At 48.2% G+C, this 20481-nt stretch overlaps 2 protein-coding genes across 4 annotated transcripts; one reads left to right on the top strand and one right to left on the bottom strand.

Annotated features, from left to right (window-relative positions):
* Nucleotides 1–12271: 12271 nt before the first annotated feature.
* LOC133911519 (butanoate--CoA ligase AAE1-like) lies at nt 12272–14637 on the top strand. 3 transcript variants are annotated; one of them, XM_062353786.1, is made up of 3 exons: nt 12272–12547; nt 12658–14126; nt 14481–14637. In XM_062353786.1, the coding sequence occupies exons 1-2, from the start codon at nt 12350–12352 to the stop codon at nt 14101–14103; spliced, it is 1644 nt and encodes a 547-aa protein (XP_062209770.1). In that variant the 5' UTR covers nt 12272–12349; the 3' UTR covers nt 14104–14126; nt 14481–14637. The 3 variants fall into 3 exon arrangements, with proteins under 3 accessions (XP_062209770.1, XP_062209768.1, XP_062209771.1); XM_062353784.1 differs by lacking the exon at nt 14481–14637 and having other exon boundaries at nt 12658–14240; XM_062353787.1 differs by lacking the exon at nt 14481–14637 and having other exon boundaries at nt 12272–12596; nt 12632–14240.
* On the bottom strand, nt 14638–20089 carry LOC133912813 (uncharacterized). The gene is made up of 5 exons (XM_062355731.1): nt 19542–20089; nt 16567–17004; nt 15284–15448; nt 15013–15197; nt 14638–14922 (listed from the first exon to the last, which is right to left on the bottom strand). Exons 1-5 carry the CDS (start codon nt 20087–20089, stop codon nt 14813–14815), a joined length of 1446 nt encoding a protein of 481 aa, XP_062211715.1. The 3' UTR covers nt 14638–14812.
* Nucleotides 20090–20481: the final 392 nt, after the last annotated feature.

Genomic DNA, 20481 nt, shown 5'->3' with positions numbered 1-20481 from the left:
AAAATTTTAGCAAGTATTGAATAGATTCCACAGGCATGGTGCTCCCAATAGCAAGTATCGAATAGATTCCTTCGATTCCCCTGGTACAATGCATGCATGTACTCCTCATCGTTGTAAATACACGTCATTTTAAATAAAATATGATTTTCAATACATAACTTTAACTTTCTTTTAAAATATATTTATTAAATTTATAATATTATGAAAATGTTTTTAAGATAAATCTTTACATACGATTTTAAGGATTTTAAATTAAATATTTTGAAATCTATCTATTATATTATTATTTGAGTGTTAAAAGGAGCCATCATGTTTGTTTTTAAGTCATGAAATTAACACGTTAATAAAAACAGAAAAGAATCTAAACCATTTATACTGTTATAAACATCTAACGATCTAGGTTAAATTAAAAGTTTCATATCAAATATGATTAATAAATAGCTAAATTAGGTAGTCCAAATAAAATAAAATAAATAATAAAGAGTCTAGGTAAAATACAATTAATCATTAGCTAAAATTTATAATAAAAAATAATGAAAATTTTTAAAATTCTTACTAAGATAATAGATTAAGAAGTACTGTGTAACTCAATGTTATCGCATCAAGCAAGCAGCATACAAGACACAACACGTAGGCAACGCAAACCTATTCTGATTTTAATTGGGTCGTACATCTGACGTATGATTTTAGCAGTTGATCAAAATGTATACGAATCGAACTAATACATATATATGATTCGAGTACAAGTTTAGTGTATAAATAATTTTCTCTTCCACTAACATAATTTTTATCTGTTCTTCTAATTTTATGTGTTTTATAACTAAATGACACTAACCTAGTAAAAAGTTAAAAGACTTGTCGATGTAAAGAATAAGGGGTGCCCTGTTAGGGCGGTTCACACTAGCAAATGCAAGCTGGCAGTTGATATTATCAAGACCGTAGCCCCATCGTGCGACTAGGCAGGGCTCGCGTGACTAGACCCTTGGTCGCAGAAGGAAACCCCGCGATCAACCCTTACTGGTCGCGGGACTGGTACTCATCTAATCAGTCTAATCTCATTTAATGACATTCACTCAAGTATTTTCCTTCCCTAGAAATCTCCTCTCGGCAAGCAAAGTCGTGGCCGGGCAGAGGTGCAGTGCCCCGTCCCGTAGTATTAAATGCTATGAGATGGCCTTGCAGGCGAGCATGGCGTCGCACGCTCATCTGTGAAGTTGTCCCGTCACTGCATGTTGCACGCTCGCCTGTGGGACCACCCCACTTTCCTGACTGTCCTGCAAGCCCTGTCCCATTCGTCGAATGGTGCCACGTTTTCCTATAAGGCCATCTCGTAGTATTTAATGCTACAGGATGGAGCACTGCACCTCTGCGCCGACCATGACTTTGCTTGCCAAGAGGAGATGCTTGGAGAAGAAAAATATTTGAGTGGATAGCACTAAATGAAATTAGACTAGTTAGGTAAGTACCTGCCCTGGGACCAGTAAGGGGTATCCTTCTGCGATCAAGGAACTAGTCACGTGAGCCCCACCTGATCGCACGATGGGGCCACAGTCTTGATAATATCAACTGGCATTTTTCGGTGTGAACTCTCCTAATAGGGCATCTCTTATTCTTTACATCGACAATAGCCCCCAAGCTCCTTCGTGGATGTGGGAGACTGAGTGGTTTGCCACATGGTCATGGTCTAGGCTGGTCGCACCACTTGGTCCCCAAGGGGACATAAGTTCACCTAGGGAGTGCTCGCCGATGCGATCCACTTTCATGGTCGGTTCAAGAAACTGCATCCCAAGATGAGGTTAAACGTCGGGAGTAGGGACGACAATCGGGTACGATGGGTGTAGGTAGTGCTCACCCATACCCGTACCCACTAGTTTTTTACCCATATGTGGTGGCCGGGGGGGCTACATGGAACAGCGGGGCGGAGCGAGGCGAGCTGGGGCCGGGTGGCGGTGGGTCGACAGGGCGGCATTGGCCGATGGGTCGAGATGGGGTGTGGCGGCAGAGTCTTGGCCGCAAGGTGAGCAGGGACAGGGCATTGGCATCCTAGCAACATGGAACAGCGGCGCGATGCGAGTAGGGGTGGGGTGGCGACGGGACAGCAGGGTAGTGCGGGCTGACAGGGTGAGCTGGGGTAGGGCAGCGGAGTCCTGGTAGTGGGGCGACTGCGTGGGACGGGGCGGCAGGGCAGGGAGATGCGTCCTGGTGGCGGGGAGTGCAGGGCGGGGCGGCGGCGTCCTGGCGGCGGGGTAGGGTGTGGCAACAACATCCTGGCGGCGGAGTGAGTCGAGCTAGGGGGTGTTGGGTGAGATACTCATATTTGTACATATGTATGTGAAGAGAGTAGGGTTTTAAGCAAAAGACCCACATATCACAGATTTCTATGGGTAAACGAGTATCACGGGTATGGGTATGCCTTACCCATACCCGTACTCATATATGCATCAGATAGTATTTTTCGCATATAAACATACACACGGGTATCAAATGCTACCCATACCTTACCATGTTCGGGTATTTACCCACGGTTAAATGGGTAATGGGGATAAATTGCCATCCCTAGTCCAAAGAGAGAGAGAGAGAGAGAGAGAGAGAGAGAGAGAGAACATGAGAGAGATAAACATTGATTGTTATCGGACCTGAGGGACTTTCAGTTCCCCAAATGCGGCCTTTCAGATTTCAAATGGACTGGTCCTCACGGTGTTTGAGATACCACAACGGTCCTATAAATGGAGCATTGATGGCTCCCCACGGATCCTTTTATCATCTCCCTTAGCCTCCAAGCCTTTGCTCTCTGTCACCGTCCGTACTCCCGCTACAAAGCATTTGCCCTCTGTCGCTGTCTGTACTCCCGCCGCATTCCAATGGCACTACGCACCAGCAACGAGCCAGACTTCCCTAAATCCAAGTGCAATGCGGCAAAGCTGAAGTAGATGCGCAAGAACCACCTGCTCCCTCACCGCCAATCTTCAGGGTACCGCCCTGGGGAGAGCGTGCATGTTCCCTGTCAGGGGGAGATCATGATGTTCATCTCCTTCTTCTTGGCCGACCTTGTGTCGTCCTTCTCCGAATTCTTCACCATCGTTATCTCCTTCTACGACATATGCCACCTCTACCTCAACCCCAATTCCATTATCATGATGAGCGTCTTTTCTCACATGTGCGATAATTTTATCGGGGTCAAGCCGTGCCTCGACCTCTTCAGGCTTTTCTATACGGCCAGGTTACTAACCGGGCCGACCACCGGAAACTGCGGGTTTCGTCTCCACGCATTACGGGTGCCTACCTTGAGATGGGCCTCAAGTCATCGTGGTTAGTGTCACACCTAGTTTTTCAAAAGAATAACCAAGTGCATTCCACATGTATGCTAGGATCAGTTTCATCATACATGCGGTGACATATAAGTGATATACAATTCTATATCGAACAAAATAACTTTATTAAAATAAATACCAGAGTTTACAAGACAGCAACGGAAGAACACAAGAGGACTCCTATGGATCTTCTGGGCACACCACAGGCAATCGACGGGGGGCAACGCGACCCAGGATGCTCCGTCTTCATATAGCATTCAGCTTCCTTGATCACCACATAGACTTCTCCCACTGAGCAGCATTTATTATTGGAAACAACAAGTGTGAGTACATATCGTATTCCGCAAGTGTAGGAAAGTATGACATAGGGCTTAAGTCAAGAAAGGGTTAGACACCGATTTACTGCACTAAGCAACCTTAACCTATAACTCCCGGCATCCTATTTACTAAGTGTGAAGACACAACTTAAACAAGAAGAATAGCTCTTCGAATTTCATCCGACTACCAAACTCACCAGATATTCCATATCGAGCTACCATAACTCATCAGATAATCCCATTACCTAGCTACCCGACCATCCATACCAGAACCCTGATCTCAACTAATCAAGAAGAAGTTCAAGCCGCTCTTGACCGTGAGCACGGCTGATCGGTCAGTTTTATACTCTGCAGAGTTTGACCATCTTTCCCCACGGGTCGTGATTTCATCACCCGCATTACCAGGTGACAGTCTCCATGTTGCCGTGCCGTCCAAGCACGTACACACTTCCGAGGTGTGCGCCAGGAGATCACTATAAGGCCTTTACAAAACTGCCGCTGACCTGCAATCACCCACTAAGGTTTCACCGCTAACAGACGATTACATCACTGCAGAAGCCCCCTCTTATGCCACTCAACCGTCCAACAGTGCTCGTAGAACCAGAGGGGGCTAATTAATTGGCCAGGCCGTACCCATATAGGCCTCGTGGATGGTTGCGGTTTAGCTTGGTTACATCCTCCAAAAACCGGTCCTTAGGATCCCACACAGGAACAACCACAAAACTGCTGTACAACACTACCTCAACCAACCATCCAATTAGGATCCCTATACCATGTTACTACAAGATTACCATACCCAATTCTTGTTGCATAAACATTAGTAAAGATTGATATTTACCCCAAGCATGATAGCAACTAGCATAACTACCCTTCATTTTCCATGACTCATCAACAACGTCAAGGATAATCATACAAAATCTAGTAACCCTAATCATAGGTTTCCAATTTAGACAAGCATGCATGAAGGATAAACAACTAACATATAAATCCTAAAATAGGTTCAAAATGAGCAAGGACACTTGTCTGACTACTGCTCAGTTATCTTCGTAAACTCGGTTCTGGCATATCTTGAAGTCTCGACCTTGTAGCTCATCGAATCTCTAGAAACTCCATATTCTGCTCACAAGATCTACCGGCAAAAGAGAAAGCACAAAACAACTAAGAAATAATACACCAAAACAGAGACAACACATCATAAAAATACTATGGTTGGATAAGATATGATTTGGGCACAAGAACAGCTCAAATCAGAGTTTAGACGGAGGAGAACAAGTTCTCGGAAGATTAAATTAGGGTTGAAGAAAAAGGAGATAGAATATTCCCTAGCAATATCTTAAAGTGCATCTAGCCCTTATGTGTGGTTTTGGTAATTAATGACAATACCTATGGACTAATAATGGTGTTGAGTTTATTAGTATATTGTTCCATAGGTAATACATTGAGAAATATGCATGAGCTATAAGTGAATGGAGAGATTAAAAATGCATCAAGATAAATAAGCTCTAGGTTATTTCATAGGAGATGAATAAGTGATGAATCATGGATTTACTGAGAAATGCCATGAGAATAAAAGAAATGCATCTTTGTCAATGAGCTCTTAGTGATGCTCATAAAGAGAAAGAAAAGCTCAAAAAGATTGGCAATAAACTTGAAGACTAAGTTACTTGTGGAGATCAAGTAACTAAAGGTATGATACTGTCAATAGAGTTTTATGGACTAACTCGTGTGCTATGTGCTTAAGAGTGAGTGGGGGTTAAGATTCATATGAAGGCATAAGCTGAATTGAAACCATATATGCCAAGAGTAAAGAACAAGAGCGGACTCCATATTTGATAAAATGAATCCCTTGAAGATGTCGAATACAAAGTGGTTTTCTATGGCAAGATGATGAAGGGCAAGCAAGACTCGGATGCGATGGACTATCTGTGGTGAAGGGCAAGCAAATGGCTTGACGCCGAAGGACCAAGGTGGTGGTGAAGAGCGAGTGAAGGCTTTACGCCAATGGACCGTGTGAGGCTATAGAAGCTATGAGTGATTCGCGTCAATCATGTGAAGAATAAAGAAAATATGGAGTGGAGAATATATGAAAGTTGACAACCCTCAAGGTTTGAATGAAAGAAGTAGTACTTGAAAGTATTCAAATGCTCAAAGTGGTTCAAATGAGTTTTATCTTTGAATTTAAGTATAGGTATACCGCACTATTAAGAGGGATGCAACGTGAGCTAATTGGCGTGTCTCAATGCTCAAGAGTTTCTAACCAAACCTATGTGAGAGTTTCTATTTAGAAATCTGAAGCGAAAAGTGTGGAAGTGTCTGAATTGGGTTTCGAAGTGTTCCTAATTTGATCCAATATGTTTTAGATAATGAATTTAGTTGGGATGTGTATCCCTCTGAGTAAGCTTTCCATAGAGTCCAAAATCGTCAAAATCGTCGAAATCAGACTTCGGGATCAAAAGTTATCGTTGTTTTTCAGTGGGCAGTTCTGCTGAATCCGGATACTCCGGGTTGACTCGTATTATCCGAGTTGTCCGGAGTCTTCGGGTGAGACTCCGTCAGAGAGTCTCGGTTAGTATTTAAATGTTTCAGGTCGGAGTCTCCGGGTGGTACTGGATACTCCGGAGTTTGGAGCTGTCGGAGCCTCCAACAAGTCTCCGGGCAGTGTTTCTAGTGGGGGCGCTAAGTGCTACCCGGAGTCTTCGGGTTGGGCCGGATACTCCGGGGTCTGACGTTTTAGCCGGAGTTTCCGAGTGAGACTCCGCCAGAGCCTCTTTGTTTGGGCTTAAATGTTTCAAGTCGGAGTCTCTGGGTCAGTTCAAATTTCGCCGTAACGGCTAGTTTTTGACAACGTTCTGTGCTCGAGTTCCTGTGCTGGCCGGAGTCTCCGCGTGAGTCCGGATACTCCGGTAAAAGTCAACTAGCATAGTAACGACTAGTTTTTTGAAGTGGGCTATAAATAGCCCCTCACCCCCATCTTTTGGGGTTGCTGCAAGGGCACGAAAGAAACATCCTCTAGAGCCAAAAGAACTCTCTCTCACTCCAATCTAGTGTGTGCTTTGAGAAGAAAAGTGAGTTGGGTTGTGAGATTAGAAGATTGAGTGCAAGTGAGCTAAATCCAATCTTGAGCACTTGAGTTCATCGGCAAGAAGTTCAATTGCATTTGTTACTCTTGGAGCTTTGAGCTCCTAGCTGGTTAGGTGTTGCCCGGCGAACTCCCGTGCTTGTGGTGAGCCGCGAGAAAGTTTGTGAAGGCTTCGATTTCACCTCTGCAAGGGAAGAAATCAAGAGTGGAAGCTAAGCTCAAGTGTGACCGAGCTTGGAGAGGAAAGTGGTTGAAAGAGACCCGGCTCTTTGGATCTTTCTTAACAGAGACGTAGGATTCGCGGTGGTGAATGTGAACTTCGGGAAACAAATCTTGTGTCTCCTCACTTGTTCCCCTTCATTTGAGTTTTGCTTAATATTTGTGCATTTTGCTCGATCTACTTGTTTGTGTGTATTTAATTGTAGGTTATCTGTTGATCTACTCGAAATCATCACTTAGAACACACGACATCACTTGGTTTCACCAAAAACTCTTTAGGCGTACTTTAAATTTAGTTTCGAGCTCAATTCTATACAGATCCCGGAGAATCCGGATTTACCCAGAGGTTCCAGAACTGTACAACCCGGAGACTCTGTGTTGACTCGGAGTATCCGGTGAACAGTATTTTCAGACTACTGAATAGTGTTTTCAGCATTTTTTAATTAGTGCTTTCTCGCATATTTTTTTGCTAATATTGAGTAATTCTTGTCACCCTAGGATTGTAACTTTCACATTTATTTAGGGAGATTGTGCACTAGTTGAGCCTAGCATATTTAGGTTTTCACTTGTGAAAAATCCGTTAATTTATATTTTACTGCAAGTTTAGGCTAACGGTAAAAGGGGACGAATTTTTGTAACAACGCCTATTCACCCCCCCCCCCCTCTCGGTGACATTATTGTCCTTTCAATATCCTCGATGATTTTATGGCATTATTGCCCAAGGAAAACCCTAACTATGGCGATGGCATGACATCGGCAGGGAAGAGAATGAAGGACTTGGTGCATGCGACGATGATATGGTGGTGGTGTGTCGGGATCTAGGGTTTTACCAAAAAAAAGTATCTGAATGGATTTGGTATGTAAGATCCTATACAATTTTATCAATATTATTTTAATATTTGAATTCATACCATGTGCACAATGACATGTGAGCTCTACATGTCGAAGTCATTTGATATGCATCCAGGTATTAAAATAATATCTAGAATTATATAGCACTACGTGATCAAATAATTATCGAACATGAACAAAGATGATTTGTTGGAAACTTGCCGAATGAATTTACAAAGTGGCATTAGAGTTTGGATGAAATTCGTTGAATTGGACACAAGACGAATTTGTGTTTACTGAACAAGATTTTAACAGATAACTTGTATTTGAATTGAATGTGCTGGAAACAGAATTATACCTAGACTACAGGGGCTAGATTGAAAACATCTTAGACATGAAATAAAGATTGGAATAAAAAGAGAGGATAGGAGGGGGTTTTCTGCAATTTGGCGTATACCAACCGGGAGCACGGGGAGCATGCGACGGCCGGCGATGGCCTTCGGCTTCGTCGGCGATTCATTGCCTGGAGGTCCGAGGTGGTGGCGCAGATAGGCTCCTGGCGCCGTGGATGGGCTCGCCCCTGGCAGTGCCGAACGGAGGTGTGCCTGCCGGCGAGGATGGCAGGCGGCGGCGCACTGCGGGTGATGGTGGTGGGATTGCGGTGGTCAGATTTGTTCTAGAGGAGGCGTCTTGGCACCTCGCAGAATTGAGGAAACCGCAAGTGGACTTGGCTTCGGTAGAGATGGGGCGAGGCGCGCGCTCGGCAACGGCAAACGGCTGCGATGGTGCTCGGCTGTCAGAGGTGAAGAAGAAGAAGGCAACGGCGAGGGCAAGAGGCAGCGGATGGGGTGCAGAACCGAAGGGTCTGCGGCCTAAATAGAGGGGAGAGGGAGCGGGCAATGTGGGCGCGGCGCGAAGATCGTGCTCGACAGCTGCTCAGCGGCGATTGCACAGAGGCGGGAGGAGGGCAATGACGAGTGGGGCCGGCGTGGTAGAGAGAGGAGATGGAGGGGAAAAACGGGCGTTACAGTCAGGCTGGAGGGAAGACTGGTTCTACCTCACGACAAAAGATTCCTTGGATAACCTCCACATGCCAAGCACACCAGTGCAAGTCAACAAGAACTAGGGGAGCGCTCCCACGACAACACCGGAGCTACTGACCCTCGCTACACGGGTCAAGATGTTTGCGGACGTCACGCTATCAGGATCAGACATTGCCCACGACTTTATCAAGCGACGGTTGTGCCTCTTATGGAGGAGAGCACATCCAGCATACAAGTACACTGGGACGTCTCCCAAGATAGCTCCGCAAGTAATATCACATCGTTTCCTTTGCACTTGTTCTTAATCGTGCAACATCTTAAGTATCCCTACTATCCAGATCTTCCTGATGAGGCCATCGAGTCGTGGGTCAAATTCTAATGGCGGCCGCCCTAAGGAAAGATGGCCCTCCATGCGGTGCTCCTCCGTTGTGTGATCTCCCTTTGTCGGAGAGGGCTCGAATCAAACTGGTATGTTTGGTATTTTCTCAAATTTTCTACCTACATGCCTTCTCCTGGATTAGGGTTTCATAGTTTGCGTCGCTACAGGGTCTTTCTGAGGTTGATATCTTGCGCCTGATAGTCGATGTCTTGGCACCTGCATGCCCTCTCCGTCGCCCAGTATTGCCCCGATCGACCGCCAATCTGGTCACGGTACCAACCCAGCTAGTCGTGGCGGTGACCAGACTGCTCAAAGCTGGGTATTGACCACAGGTGGAGGTTCTACGAGCAGCGCTGGTTAGTAAAGGGTCAACCAGCCTCGTTCTGACTAGCCTTGCTTCGACCAGCCTCGCTACGATCAGACTCATTCCGACCAGCCTCATCCCGACCAGATCGGGGGTGATCAAGATGCTACTGGCCATGCGTCCATGCAAAGGGGGAAGAGACCTGCGGAGGACTCTGCTTCCGTGAAATATCCAAACGCGCCCATGGGATACCGACCACCGATGGTGCGATAGCAGCCCTGACAGCCAGCCCAGGGGCTTTACGAGGACAAGACTTGTGCTCACCCCTATGCTGACGCGATAAATTCTTCGGCTAAGTGCAGATACATCGAGCTCTTTCTTAACTCCTCGATTTATTGTTGTTGCAGGTCCTCTAGCCCACCAATGGCCCTGGTCATAACTCCCCTAGCACCTCAGCAAGGCGCTCCAGCCCCCCAGCCAACAGTAGCTACAACGCCGGGAGCAGTGGTTGTGACTCCTGGACCTGCAGAGCCAGTTGTGAAGCCCGTTCCAACCCCCGACCTGCTTCTCCTGGTTGCCAGTCTCCCCTCCTCTATCCGCAAACTGATCACCAAGAAGGAGGCGGCAAATAGTAGGTGCGCCAAACTAGAAAGGTTGGTGGTCAAAGAAAAGGAGGCAAGGCTCTTGCTTTAGTAGGAGAATGCAAGCTTCAACAGCGTTCTTGAGGAAGCCTTTAAGGCGATTCAGAGGCCTCTAAGGAGCATCGAGCTGGACGTCATCGACCTAAAGGACGAAAGAACTGCACTAGGATGGGCCTATGCCATCCACGTCCTAACAAAGAAGTTTTCCCAGCTCCCAGGCATCCTGTCCGTGAAATGGTCGATGGACGTGGTGAAGGTGGTGAAAACCGCAACGGCATACATTCTTCAGTGCTACCATTGTCGCAACCCCATCTTCAACCTCAAACTCGTTAGGGAGGGAGTTGTGACCAACAGTCCTGTAGCCCCAGAGAGGCTGGAGGCAGAGTGCCAAGGGTCGATAGATTACATAGAGTCTCTTTTCCAGGTGGAGACCATAAAAAAAGAGTAAACCCTGAACTGTAACTTAGTCTTGTATCGTACCTGAATGATGTTTTTTATTTCTCTGATGAGCTTGTGTGGCCACTGTGGTTGTAGAGTCCCTGAAATGACCGCCCCCCCTTCTCACTCCGAGAACCCGACCATGCCTGTCGATGACTCCATTGACCAGCGCATTCAGGAAGCGGTGGCTAAGTGTGAACTTAGGTTCACGGTCGAGCGAGAGATCCTGCAGAGCGATCTTTGAAGTGCGATGGCCCTACCACCACTTAGTCGTGTGTGGTCTTAGGATAGCCAAGTGAGACTCGACTAGCTCACCACGCACCACTTAGTCGCGTGTGGTCTTAGGCTAGCCAAGTGAGACTCGACTAGCTCACCCTTGAGCGATTTGCAATATGTTTCATTGATCAGCTTGTCAGGAGGAGCGCTTGTGGCGCAGAGAGGCTTGGAGCGAATGACGAGGGAGGATAACCAGTGGCAAGCGTATTTCTATGACCACCTAAGCCGGATGTTTACTTCGTTCGATTCGCTGCTCCAGGCTGTAGGCCTTCAGATCCGTTCTACTCCTAGAGACAACGTGACTGGTCATGTTGAATGGCTCTTGGCGGCTTCCGAGGAAGCGGATATGCTCGAGCGGAAGCTTTGCTGTAACATCTGCGACCACCTGCATGTGGCCGCAGCCCACGACGCCTATCTTGTCTTTGCTTACATCAGTGAGCACCTCTCCAACCTTGACCTTGCTCCAGCTACCTCCGCCACCTTGCTAGTTGTTAGTTAAAGTTTTGAAAGTTTAACCTAATCCTTTCGACATGTATTTATTATCAAAGGGAGTACTAGTACAGAAAAATATGCAACCCCCCCTCCCCCCCCCAAAGTCACTTGGATTTTGACTCCCCCTAAAAATTGTTTTGTTGCAAAAAAAAACCCCAAAGATTCGGCTTTGTTGCAAAAACATCTCCAAAAATTAAAAAAATGTTAAATAAATCACAAAAAATTCTAAAAAAAACTATAGACAATTCTAAGACCTTTCGTGAATTTTTTTTTCAAAAATAATATCTTTTGCATCATATTTCATAGAGAGGAAGTTTGAAAAAAAAAACGTACAACTCATTTATTAATTCGAGTTAAATGCATAGTTAATTATTTACTAATCTAAAAATCATGAAACCAATTTTTTAGTCTTCTTACATTATCCTCTATCTTCTAAAAATACATGAAATCTTGAAATAGTTATTAACGTGCAAGATTGAGTAAATGTGTTGCAGATAGATTAATTCATAACTAATCTATATCACCCCCAAAATTAGTGAAACTATTTTTATTAGTTTACTTAAACAATAATTTTTGTAGAAAAAATAATGGTATACACGACAAAGTTAAAATGACATGAGTTAATAAATGAGCCGCACGTTTTTCTTTTTTTTTTCTAACTTCCTCTCCATGAAATATGATGCAAAGGATATTATTTTTTTTTAAGTTAACATAAGTTCTTAGAATTGTCTCTATTTTTTTAGAAATTTTTTTTTTTTTTTTTTTTTTGCATTTGGGGGAGGGTTTGCAACAAAGACAAATTTTAAGGGTTTTTTCAACAAAACAATTTTTAGGAAAAAAGTCAAAATCCAAATGACTTTTAGAAGGGTTTTTACATTTTTCCCACTAATATAAGATAACATTTCGTTTGTTTGTTTTGTTATCCACAAACACTTCGGATAATTGGATCGCATTTGTACTTAGTCGAAGAAGCTAACCTGGGACTAGCGAGAGCCATCCCATTTGGCATACACGCTGCCATGGAAGGATCCAAGTGGTGCGCTGCGAACTACGTGCCGCTCACGCCGCTCAGCTTCTTGGAGCGCGCCGCTCTCGTGTACGGTGGCCGCACGGCCGTCGTCTGCGGCGACAAGCGTTACTCGTGGCGCGAGACGCGAGAACGGTGCCTCGCCGGGGCGTCCGCGCTCGCGCACCGCGGCGTCGGCCGCCGAGACGTGGTAAATGACTGGAGCTTGACAAGCTGTTTCGTTTTCTTTTTTCTGCGTCGTCAAACCCAACCCCCAAGAAGATGAACGGCTGAGCTACTACTCTGTGCTCTGCCGATCAGGTCGCGGTCATCGCCTCGAACATACCGGCGATGTACGAGCTTCATTTCAGCGTGCCGATGACCGGCGGTGTTCTCTGCACGCTGAACACCCGGCACGACGCGGCCATGGTGTCAGTTCTGCTGAAACACTCGGACGCCAAGGTTTTCCTCGTCGAGTCGCAGTTCCTCGCCGTCGCCCACGACGCCCTGAGGCTCCTCGCCGACGGCAAAGAGAACCTTCCTCTCCTCATCACAATCTCCGACGACGACAACAACCACGGCAGCGTCATGGAGTACGAAGGTCTTCTGCGGAATGCGCCGCGCGGCTTCGACATCAGGTGGCCGATCGACGAGCGTGACCCCATATCGCTGAATTACACGTCGGGGACAACGTCGAGGCCGAAGGGCGTCATCTATAGCCACCGCAGCGCGTACCTGAACACGCTGGCCACGGTGCTCGTCAACGACATGGCGACCATGCCGGTTTACCTCTGGACCGTGCCCATGTTCCACTGCAACGGGTGGTGCAAGGTGTGGGGCACCGCGGCGCAGGGCGGCACGAGCGTCTGCATCGGGAGCGTGGCGCCCAAGGTCATCTTCGAGCAGATCGCGCGCCACGGGGTGACCAACATGGGCGGCGCGCCCACGGTGCTCAACATGATCGTGAACGCGCCGGCGTCGGAGCGGAAGCCGCTGCCGAGGAGGGTCCGCATATCGACGGGCGGCGCGCCGCCGCCTCCGCAGGTCCTGGCCAAGATGGAGGAGCTCGGTTTCGACGTCGTGCACGGGTACGGCCTCACCGAGACGTGCGGGCCAGCGACGCTCTGCGCGTGGAAGCCCGAGTGGGACGCGTTGCCGCTCGCCGAGCGCTCCCGGATCAGGACGCTGCAGGGCGTTCCCAACCTCATGCTTCAGGACATGGTCATCAAAAACCCCGTGACAATGGAGACCTTGCCCTCCGACGGGCGCACCGTCGGCGAGGTCATGCTCCGCGGGAACACGGTCATGAGCGGGTACTACAAAGACGCGGCCGCCACGGAGGAGACCCTGCGCGGCGGGTGGCTGCGCACGGGTGACCTCGGCGTGCGGCACCCGAACGGGTACCTCCAGCTCAAGGACCGGTCCAAGGACATCATTATATCTGGCGGTGAGAACATCAGCTCGATCGAGGTGGAGTCGGTGCTGTTTGGGCACCCCGCGGTGCTCGACGCCGCGGTGGTCGCGAGGCCGGACGATCACTGGGGAGAGACGCCGTGCGCGTTCGTCACGCTGAAGGACGGAGCAAGAGCTACCGCGGATGACATCACCGAGTTCTGCAGAGCACGGCTGCCGCGTTACATGGCGCCGAGAACGGTGGTGTTCGCCGACCTACCCAAGACTGCGACGGGTAAGACACAGAAGTATCTGCTAAGGGAGAAGGCCAGGGCCATGGGAAGCCTGAGTAAGCTAGGCAGAAGCAAGCTGTAGTTGGCCTAGACCGACATACTCGGGTACCACTACAAGCGCTCCTCTTCATATTCATATATTATCGTTGTTAGGGTTAAATAGTAGTGTTCAATATTTATAGACTTAGAAATAAGAGTTTGACTACAACTCTATCTCTATCCACCTAATTTAAATCTAAGACTATTTATAAAAGACTCTTATACACATATTCCACACATCCCCAATATAACGTCCCTTTGGTTGCATACATGATATCACCATCGTTCACCGTAACATCGGTAATATCTATATATCTTGAAACTCCTGTGATGCACAATGGAGCAGCAGATGCAAAGCGCTTAAATGAAATCATCCAGAAATAAAAGGTGATTCTGAGACTCTGCTGATGGTTTGGCTAGGCCAAGTCTGCAACTTCTGCTGATGAAAGGCTCTATAAGCATGGTGTTATCAAGATAGACAGGCATCCGGTTATATTTTAACAATCAGCATGGTGCAGTATGTTTCTGAAATGTAAAACTTCTATTATGTAATGATTTTCCCAGAGTTGATTACTCGTGAGATCCATTATTGGATCATCCAATCTAGTAAGTATCCACTTCCAGATGCAAACTTATCTTTGCTTTATTCAAACAGCTCTACCAAATGCCAACAAAATTGGGACAAACCAGACGTAACAGACAGGCAAAGTTACAACAGCAATCACATCGCACATCACATACCATCTTGAGCTCTAACCTCTAACATCAAAGGAAGAGCAGATCAGGATCAACACCATGTGGAAGGAGAGAACAGACATCCGCCACATGGACCCGGCAAACTCCGACCTCGCAGCTCCTCCCCCTGCAAGATCAGCCATTAGAAATCTATCACATTCCTGTACCCAATATGCTCAGAAAATGTTCATGGTTGCAGATTTGCAGTTATACATACTCTGGCACACTGTCTGGTTAGCTACAAGAGTGGTCTGTATGCTGAGTGGCGTGATGTTGGAATAACCGCTGTACGCGCACATCGCGGACCCGCAACCTGTTCCGTTCGTCTGCCCAAGCTTCAGTCCTCCGTAGCACGGCGGCACTGTCGGGCACCCGTTGCCTTGAACCGCAGTGCAGTTTAGCCTGGCAGTCGCATGGAAAAGAAACGTAAAGCGTCGTGGTCATTGATGGAAGAATAACAAAGGAGAGATGGAAGCAGGGGAGCTTACTGGTAGCTTGTACTGCAGCTGCAATGGATGCAGTCTTGTGCGGTGAATGCGTAAGTGCCATTTGGGACGAGCAGATTGTGATCAGCTGAGGTGCTGCTGATCGATGAATGGCAAACTAAGTGTACCGAAATTCCACAAGCAGTTAGGACCAGGTCACGGAATTCATTTCAAATGCATAGCGTTATCATGGAGCGTAACGAACAAAGTCAAAAGGATGAATACAAATATATGTGTAATGACTTGTGAACAGTCAGAGTTAGCTTTCTGTACTGCTAGAATATTCATGGTTTCAGACCACAAAGTCAGACAGTTCGTCTGGTGATAGCTACATATAACAACTTAGAAAACTTAATTTTTGAACGAATTTTTTCTATGGTGTGGTTTTTTGAATATTCAAACCGGGGACGTGTGCTGGCACGAAGGATGAACCAATAGCGACTTGTCTAAATGCTTCATGCCGTTCACAGTGGAGGACTGATCATGAGGTCTCAGTCTCTAGTCTCTGAAGTCTGAACAGCTGAAGCATGTGCAGCAAGAACCTCAAGTTGGTTAACGATTTTTTTTTTTCGGTGGAAATCTCTACGCAAGAACCTTTAGTTTTAATACTCACCAAGTCCAAACAATATACTATTATAATCCAAAGAATGGGCGATGCTATTTTTCGGTCGCCTCAAATCAAGCGTTTTTTTTTCGGTCGATCTATATTAGCAGTAGGATCTCGATCGGATGGCCAAAACGTCATCTTCAATCTCTCCGCGACACGCTCCATTGCCTCCTTCCGTCTTCGACGGTGTCCCCGTCGCCAGATCCTCGCCCACCGCTCGCCTCCTCCGCTAGGCCACCTCTCCGTTTTGGAGCTCCCCCGCCCTGGCATCGGCCCATCCAGTGATCCTCCACCGTCCATAGCTGGCGATGCCCCTGCATCCACCTCCTCCGCTAAGCCGCCCTCCCTTCCTCACGAGGTCTTCTAAGCTCGACGGCGAAAGAAGCTCCCAGCCCCCGCCGACGACCACCGTTCTTCATCTCCTAAGAAATCAAGCTTATTTTTACGCGTTCACATATGTTCACACCCATAGACTGAAATCTAGGAACCCATGAAATCTAGGAAGCGTGCCAAACAATATACCTAGGACAAATTTATGAAAGCAAAATAACTCATATTTCTGCTTTCCACTCAAAGAGTCATCTTATAGAACTAATTCATCAGTTTGGCTCCTCCTAATCATAACTGCATTTTAATTCGGCACTAGCCTACTAAAAGAGTAAAAGGCTTCATCCTCAACTAAACTTGGAATCGTAAGATTGTAAGCGCCATAATACGATTTGCATGTGTTAATTGAAGCATATGTAGTATAAGTTTAACAGGAGCGCACTTCCCGTTGGCGCCGAGGAGGTCGCGGAGCGTGGTTGTGTTGAATCGGGAGACGAGCTCGGCGTAGGTGGTGGCGTTGGGGACCGCGTAGCCGATGGCGGACTGGCAGGCGGCCCTCGCAGCGCAGGTGAAGTTGGCGGCCGAGGCGGACGCCGTGAAGAGGAACAGCAGCGCGGCGACCGGTACGGCCAGGCGGCGGCGAGCGACGGCATGGTGTGGTTGTAGTAGTGGTCGCGGCGAGGGGAAAGGTTTGGGAGGGAGATCTGAGTGTTTGACTGGGGAGTTGACGCGGGAGGAGGAAGATGGAGGATGCTCGACAGCCCAGCTCAGCTCAGGGGGGTTAGAGCGGCTTAAATGGTTGCATTAGAAATTTGCATTCTAATGCATGCAATTCGGGCAAAATTGGACGTCAAAGATTGGAGCTTTGGCGTCCATGTCCACAAGGGATCCAACAGGGAAAATGCTAGGACTTTCTGGCAGCCCGAGGGGCAGTAAGAAGAAGCCAAGCTGGACTGCCAGGTTTGAAGTTTCAACTGCAGCAGGCAGCAAGCCGCGTTCCGACGGACGTCGTCTAGGCAGGCGCGAGGGAAATGGCTAGTTGGCTACGCCGCGAGGTTGACGTCTCGGCACCAGACACCAGTGCCGTCCACACCATGCGCGCTAAGCTAAAGCGCGCTCGTACCATGGAAAGCTTTGTCCTCTTGTTGGGTATGAAAACTTGTATCAGACAGAATACGAGAGCTCCCTTCTAATGAAGAGGCTCAAATTAGAGATGAACTGTAAACCAAAAGGAGCGTGAGAGAGTGGAGATAAGTCTGTGTTATGGTGGAAAAAAATCCATGAGTCCCTACCCAGAACTTTGATGGCTTATTTATAGGAAAAGAGGGGCTAGTGAAATTATCTTCTAGCTTCTAAGATACTATGTTACAATCATATATACAAAGATGTATTTTAGTTATTTCATTCCTTTATATATGACGTGAAGGCTAATATAATATAATCACTATAGTAATACTATGGTATATCGTCTAAATACCTTCAAACTGGAGTGTTCCCCAATAGCACCCCCATCCGCCAATTTTAAAGTCTCAAATAGCGAGCGGATGTACATAAAACTAGCTCTAGTCCTTTTGAAGTCAGACCATCCTGAATAGTTCCCTATTGTTGTAGTGCGGACATCGTTTGCAAGAAGCTAAGACGGTGGCTAGAGGCGAAGTAGACGACAAGGCTAAGGGTGATCGTCCTTGATCCTCTCAGCGCTAACCATGACGAGGCTCGATGGAGGCAGAACCATTTGGAGTCTCGCAACGGAGGCTGCAGATCGAGTTGACGGCAAGGCTGAGGAGGGTAGTCTGCGACCCCTTCAGCAGTGTATGCGACGAGGCTCGACGAAGGTAAGACCATCCAGAGTATCGTGGCGGAGGTCAGAGATGGAGTCGACGATGAGGCTAAGGGGGCGGTCTGTGACCCCCTTAGCGATGAAAACGGTGAGGCTCCACGGAGGTAAGACCATCTGGAGTCTCGCGGCGGAGGCCGAAGATGGAGTCGATGGCGAGGTTGAGGGGAGCAGTTTGCCACCCCTACAGTGGTACATGCGTCAAGGCTCGACGAAGGCTGAAGATGGAGTCGACGGCGAGGCTGAGAGGGTAGTCCGTGACCCTCTCGATGGTGGATGCGGTGAGGCTCAACAAATATAGGATTGTCCGGAGTTCTCATGGCGGAGACCAGAGATGGAGTCCACGACAAGGTTTAGAGGGGCAGTCCGCGGCCCCCTTAGCAGTCAACACGGTGAGGCTCGACAGAGGTAGGGCATCCAGAGTCTCGCGACAGAGGTTAGAGATATAGTCGACGACGAGGCTGAAGGGGTAGTCTGCCACCCTCTCAGTGGTACATGAGGTGAGGCTCGACAGAGGTAGGATCATCCGGAGTCTCATGACGGAGGCCGAAGATGAAGTCGACAGTGAGACTGAGGGGGATAATCCACGACCCCCTCAGCGGTGGACGCAACGAGGCTCGACAGAGGTAAGATCGTTTAGAGTCTCATGACAGAGGCTGAAGATAGAGTCGATGATGAGACTGAGGGGACAGTCCACAACCCCCTCAGTGGTGGACACGACGACCTTGATGGAGGAAGGACCATCCAGAGTTCTCGTGACGGAGGCTAGAGATAGAGTCGACGGCGAGGCTGAGCGAAACAGTCTACGACCCCCTTATTGGTAAATGCGATGAGACTCGATGGAGATGGGACCGTCCAGAGTCTCACGGTGGATGTCGAAGATGGAGTCAACGGTGAGACTAAGAGGAGCAGCTCGTGACTCTTTAGCGGTACACGTGGTGAGGCTTAACGGTGGTAAAATAGTCCAGTCTTACGGCGGAGGGCAGAGATGGAATCTACAAAGAGACCGAATGGGTAATATGTGACCGCCTCAGCGGTGGACGCGACGCGACTCGATAAAGGTAGGACCATCTGGAGTTCTTGTGGTGGAGATAAGAGATGAAGTTGATAGCAAGGCTTAGAGAGACAGTTAGTGCTCCCCTCAGTAGTGGACGCGGAGGTGCGTAGCTGCAGCTCGGAGGCCAGCAGGGAACGCGGAGTGATAAACGATAATAATCGTTGTTATATTGATCGGAGGATTGACCGTGTACATATAAGGGCAAGCCTCCCTTCCGTATCTAAACCGACTCATGGAAACAGCGTTCGGCAAAATAGGAAGGAGACCAACCGATCAGGACTATCCAAACATTAGCATGCACGTACACGGAAATAGTAGCATGCATGGCTAAAAGCAAGGATAACTATCCATCTAATAATAGTAGTCTAACACCCCCCCCCCCCCCCCGCAGTCGGAGCGTGATTAGCCACAAGGGAGAACGTTCAGACTGGACCTGAACTCAGTGAATATCGACAACGGCAGTCCCTTGGTGAAGATGTCAGCATACTGGGAGGAGGTAGGAACATGCAACACTCGAACCGCACCAGCCGCTACTCGTTCTCGGACAAAGTGAAGATCAATCTCGATGTGTTTGGTATGCTGATGCTGCACCGGGTTCGTAGAGAAATAGACAGCACTGATATTGTCGCAGAAAACAATAGTGGCGCGCTGGAGAGGAATATGCAACTCCTGAAGAAGCTGGCGTAACCAAGTCATCTCGGCAACAGCATTAGCAACCGCACGATACTCAGCCTCAGCACTGGAATGAGAGACAGTAGGCTGGCGCTTCGAAGACCAGGAGACGAGATTATTACCAAGAAAAACTGCATACCCAGAAGTAGAGCGGCGAGTGTCAGGACAACCAACCCAATCTGCATCAGAGTAAGCAACCAGATTGGAGACATCTGTGCGACGAAGCTGCAAGCCATGATCCAATGTGCCGTGCAAATAGCGAAGAATGCGCTTGATGAGAGCATAGTGTGGCTCCCGGGGGTCATGCATGTGAAGACACACCTGTTGGACAGCATAAGAAATATCTGGGCGAGTGAAGGTGAGGTACTGTAAGGCACCAGCCAGCCCGCGATAGTGAGTCTGTCGGTGTATCAGGAACCAGGGGTCCCTGAGTCCCGAGACCAGGCCGGCCGTCCGCCACGTGTCACCATCCCGTGAGGTCCACCCTGCAGGATGAGAAGAAACTAAAGTTCCGGGAGAAGGCGCTCGGGGCCGCAACCTCTGGTTCCCGAGCACCCCAGTTCCCCGATGACCCGCAGGGTCCCAGGACCGGGAAGAAAGTGCTCAGGAGATAGTGCTCGGGGCTGCACGTGGCAGCCCCCGAGGACTCGGTTCCCCGAAGGTCTCACCCAAGTGCTCGGGAGAGAGTGCTCGGGGCTGCA

This window comes from Phragmites australis, chromosome 3 (genome assembly GCF_958298935.1).
Source record: "Phragmites australis chromosome 3, lpPhrAust1.1, whole genome shotgun sequence".
Classification (NCBI taxonomy): domain Eukaryota; kingdom Viridiplantae; phylum Streptophyta; class Magnoliopsida; order Poales; family Poaceae; genus Phragmites; species Phragmites australis.
Note: the sequence above shows the minus strand (reverse complement) of the source record. Positions and strands in the feature narration are given on the sequence as shown.